Source organism: Sinocyclocheilus rhinocerous, unplaced genomic scaffold (genome assembly GCF_001515625.1).
Source record: "Sinocyclocheilus rhinocerous isolate Xijiao unplaced genomic scaffold, SAMN03320098_v1.1 scaffold56, whole genome shotgun sequence".
Taxonomy (NCBI): domain Eukaryota; kingdom Metazoa; phylum Chordata; class Actinopteri; order Cypriniformes; family Cyprinidae; genus Sinocyclocheilus; species Sinocyclocheilus rhinocerous.
Genome location: NW_015649227.1, coordinates 208,786 through 213,597, shown reverse-complemented (window position 1 = coordinate 213,597; position 4,812 = coordinate 208,786). Strand labels below are relative to the sequence as shown.

General features: G+C 37.7%; 1 protein-coding gene across 1 annotated transcript in view; it reads right to left on the bottom strand.

The window, feature by feature from the left end:
• Positions 1–2,908: 2,908 nt before the first annotated feature.
• The window catches only part of LOC107710398 (neuropeptide FF receptor 2-like), a 7,116-nt gene continuing 5,212 nt past the window's right edge, over positions 2,909–4,812 (bottom strand). The window contains exons 6-7 of the mRNA XM_016515163.1: positions 4,447–4,477; positions 2,909–3,647 (exon numbers count right to left, since the gene is read on the bottom strand). Coding sequence (XP_016370649.1) covers positions 2,909–3,647; positions 4,447–4,477 — 770 coding nt within the window. The remainder of the gene's footprint in view (positions 3,648–4,446; positions 4,478–4,812) is intronic.

Sequence of the window (4,812 nt, the reverse complement as noted above, 5' to 3'; positions counted from 1 at the left end):
GCCGCGTGGAGCACTTTTTATGATGGATTTATGCACTTTACTTTGCTTCAAAATCTCAACACCCATTCACTGCCATTATAAAGCTTGGAAGAGCCAGGACATTTTTTAATATAACTCCGATTGTATTCGTCTGAAAGAAGAAAGTCATACACAGCTAGGATGGCTTGAGGGTGAGTAAATCATGGGCTAATTTTCATTTTTGGGTGAACTATCCCTTTAACTAGTTGCATCTGTTTGATTTTAACTGACACGTCGGTTTTATAAAGGTAATTTTAACTTTCAACTTCTTTTTATAAGTTATAAGATTCAACTCTATTTTTAAAATAAGCTAAATATAATTTAAGTTGAACTTGACTTGTACGGCCAAGTTGATTATCCTTAAAAATTTAAGGCAGCAACTGAACTTAAGTTTTTAATATGCGTGTTTTTTTGTTTTACTGCGTGTGTAATTCAAATGAATGGAATTTTTATATGCAATTCAAGTACCTAAATCACAAAATTAATTAATTGATATATGTATGTACTTCATTTATTGTGCAAGGGGAGGATTATGAGGGAATAATATCTTAAATTTCAGTTCACATATGATTTCAGAAGAATTTACAGCATATACTATAGTGTATAAGTGTATATCTCCTGTGCAGACAGGTTTGGTTGTCATGATTGCGAGTAAATGATTGTCAAATTGGGTTGAATAATTCCTGAAGTATAATTGCTGATGATTGTGTTTTTCTGACGTGTTTTTTTGTTTTACTGCGTGTGTAATTCAAATGAATGGAATTTTTATATGCAATTCAAGTACCTAAATCACATGTTTGGTTGTCATGATTGCGAGTAAATGATTGTCAAATTGGGTTGAATAATTCCTGAAGTATAATTGCTGATGATTGTGTTTTTCTGACTTTTGATCACTTCAGTGACCTGTCCTCTGATTGTGTCAGAAATAAAACCCATAAACCGCAGGACATGTCTCTCACAACCTGAGCCAAACTGCCCGTTCTTCAGCGGCTGTAAGGTGTAATCATTAGACTTGATTTGTGCAATCATATGATTACAGCTGCATGAGTCCAAACGCTGACATTCTGACCTGTAAAAGTCCTTCAGCAATGAGCTATGAAATAATCATCAGAAAAATCTAGCTCTTTGAAACGGAACAGTTTACTGAATCTTTAGACAAAGTATTTTTTGAAAAAAAAAAAAACATTTTCATGTTTTGTATCATATTTGATGCATCAGGCTTTTATGGCTCATATAATCTGATAGAGTGAGAAAATTAAGCTCAATTTTATTCAGAGACTCAAACTGAGCAAAAATATGAATCTGGTGCAGATGCTGATATTTCTATGATGAAATTCTGATGCGAAAAAAACCGCTCAGTTTTATTCAGATGCCCAAACTGAGTAATATCACTCGTCACTCTATATCTCTAATAATATGTCTTAGTAAGATGAGATTGAAATGATCCAAACATATAATGCAATGCAATGCAATGATTGAGAGATGAAGAAAGTCTCCTCAGAAGATGTGAGATGTTCTGGAGGCTTGTGAAGATCATTCCTCCGCTGAGGAACAGTGAAAGTAAAGCTTCTGGAAACAAACACTCCTCAAAAGATCCTGAGGATCAGATTTGAGACTCTAAAACATGATTGATGGAGAATCAAGTAAAGCTGAGCTGCTTCAGTCCAGTAAGTGTTCATCTGGAGATATTACTGCAGTCATTCTGACCTTTACTTGATCAAAATCAGTCAAGAAACGTATGTCTCATATTCCAGTTTAATCGTTAATCTATTTGCTTATGCATAAATTACACATTTCACATAAATAATATATAATATTCTATAGAGAGGGAGAGCAGTTCATTTCACTCGTTAAATGTCAGCTCGCACATTTTCTCTGTAAGGCTAAATGATAAAACGCTTCACATATGTTTCCAGGCAGATGATACTTAGACAATCATTTACAGTTATTATGGAATATAATTTCACAGGCAACACTGCGGTCACGTTCATCTTGTGTATTAAACTCTTCTCTAACTAACATTCATGATTAGTTTATAAAATCTGAGAAATCTGAGAGCTTTATTCTGCTTAGTTTTATGTCTGCATATATATACATATTTAAATAAATTAATACTTTTTTCATCAAGGATGCATTATATTGATCAAAAGTGACAGTAAGGACATTTATAATGTTACAAAAGATTTCTGTTTCAAATAAATGCTGTTCTTTTGAACTTTGTTCATCTGTGAATCCTGAAAAATAAAATGAATCACGGTTTCCACAAAAATATTGTGCAGCACAACTGTTTTCAACATTGATAATAATCAGAAATGTTTCTAATAATCAGCATATTATTATGATTTCTGAAGATCATGTGACACTGAAGACTGGAGTAATGATGCTGGAAATACAGCTGCGCATCACAGAAATACATTACAGTTTAACACATATTCACATAGAAAACAGTTATTTGAAATTATAATAATATTTCACAATTTCACAATTGTTACAGTATTTTTGATCAAATAAATGCAGCCTTGCTGAGCAGAAGAGACTTCTTTTAAAAAAATTAAAATAAAATTTTAAATAAAAATAAATATTACTCATTTATAAATAAATAAAATGATTCCAAACCTTTTAACACTAGCATAAATAATACTTTTTTTTTTCTTGCATGATATGGGTTTATCACGATCATAATGACACTATTGTCTTTTAGGGCAGCAAAATACGAATTTTCTCCATAATTGAGTTTCCATGATTGATTGACATTTTCCTGTTCATTACTGTGAAGCTGCTTTGAAACCATTTGTATTGTATAAAGCGCTACAGAAATAAATGTGACTAAGAAAACAGAAGCATGCCAGCGCCAATAAATGTCAACAGATAAATCAGGATGGCTAATAAATCAACGCTCCCAGGCGTTATATATTTTCCCTCCTGCTGAAGACACTTTCTCAATTTCCCTTTTTATGGACATGCTGCAGTTTCCCCCTTCAGCCGAAGAGCCCTTGGTGTCTATCGACACTCTCCGGTGCTCCAGCTCCAGACAAACGCATCCCGTCAGGTCACTTTCGGTGAAGATCCGGTTCGTTCTCGAGCCTAAGCTGAGCGGATGGCTGCTAACAGCTGTATTCAAAGGGCTACCAGCTCTGGGCTGTTTGATGCTGAATCTCGTCTTCTTTCGGCCCCAGCGACAAGCCTGATGCTGACACGCAGCCTGAAAGCCTCTCTTGAAGTTCTCGTTGAAGTAGCCGTAGATAAAGGGGTTTACGCTGGAATTGGAGAAGGCCAGCCAGTGAGAGAGAGGGAATATATAGCTAGTGAGGAGCTCCAGATTGTCCTCGTCTGGACGAGCGTAATCGGTCAGCAGCATGAGCGTCCACAGCGGCAGCCAGGACAGCATGAAGAGCAGAGCCACCACAATCAGCATCTTTATCACTCGGATCTTTCTTTGAGACGTGGGAACATCGGGCCGCTCGGCGCTGGCTAGGATGGCTGTGGCGTACAGCTTTGCACCGATCCGGCCGTACATGAGCATGATGAGCAACAGGGGAATGACGTATACGTGTACGAACAGGACGGTGGTGTACACTTTCCTCATCTCCGGGTCGGGCCAGGTCTCGTAGCAGGAGTACAGCGGGTATGTGCTATACATAATAAATATCAAATTATAATTTATATTATATAATTTATCAAATTTATAAATGTAATTTATGTATCAATTATATATTTAATTAATATTTGTATTATTTTAATATATATATATATATATATATACACACACATAACAGAGCTTCGTGAGATCGCGATGAACTGAGATGTCATCTTTTTAGAGATTATAAAGGGAGCACTCTTTGCTCGCATTCTGCCAAACTACGCACGCAGCAGCTTATGCTTGCTTTTCTGTTGAAAATAACAGTGCTTTGTGAATGATTTAATAACAAGTATTTTATCAAGGGTGTTTAGGCTGGGATGTTACTAATAGAACTTACTATTTTATGTAAATTTCATGGATGCAAAGAAAAAAATCTATATAGGCTACTTTTATGCAGGCAAATAATGGGGTTTACGCTGGAATTGGAGAAGGCCAGCCAGTGAGAGAGAGGGAATATATAGCTAGTGAGGAGCTCCAGATTGTCCTCGTCTGGACGAGCGTAATCGGTCAGCAGCATGAGCGTCCACAGCGGCAGCCAGGACAGCATGAAGAGCAGAGCCACCACAATCAGCATCTTTATCACTCGGATCTTTCTTTGAGACGTGGGAACATCGGGCCGCTCGGCGCTGGCTAGGATGGCTGTGGCGTACAGCTTTGCACCGATCCGGCCGTACATGAGCATGATGAGCAACAGGGGAATGACGTATATGTGTACGAACAGGACGGTGGTGTACACTTTCCTCATCTCCGGGTCGGGCCAGGTCTCGTAGCAGGAGTACAGCGGGTATGTGCTGTTGTCACTGTGAACCATGACATGCCCTTTTTCTTGCTCGACGGTCAACATTAACACCGAGGGAAACATTATGGTGAGAGCGAGCACCCATATCGCTATAGGCTACTTTTATGCAGGCAATTGCAGGTTTCAAACAGAGATGGCGACAAAGAGACAAAATGTACGGACTGCAGCGGCTCAAAAATGACCAAAGAGTTTCTATATTGGTACCCACGGTACGGCAGCAAAGTTCCTTGATTATTACGCCGGAATGAGAGTATAGTGCCTAGCCATATCGGCCTAGAAAATCACAACTTAAAATTTTCCGTCGGTCTTAGTACACGATGTAACTACAGAAGAGTCAAGTTTTAAATAGGAAAAA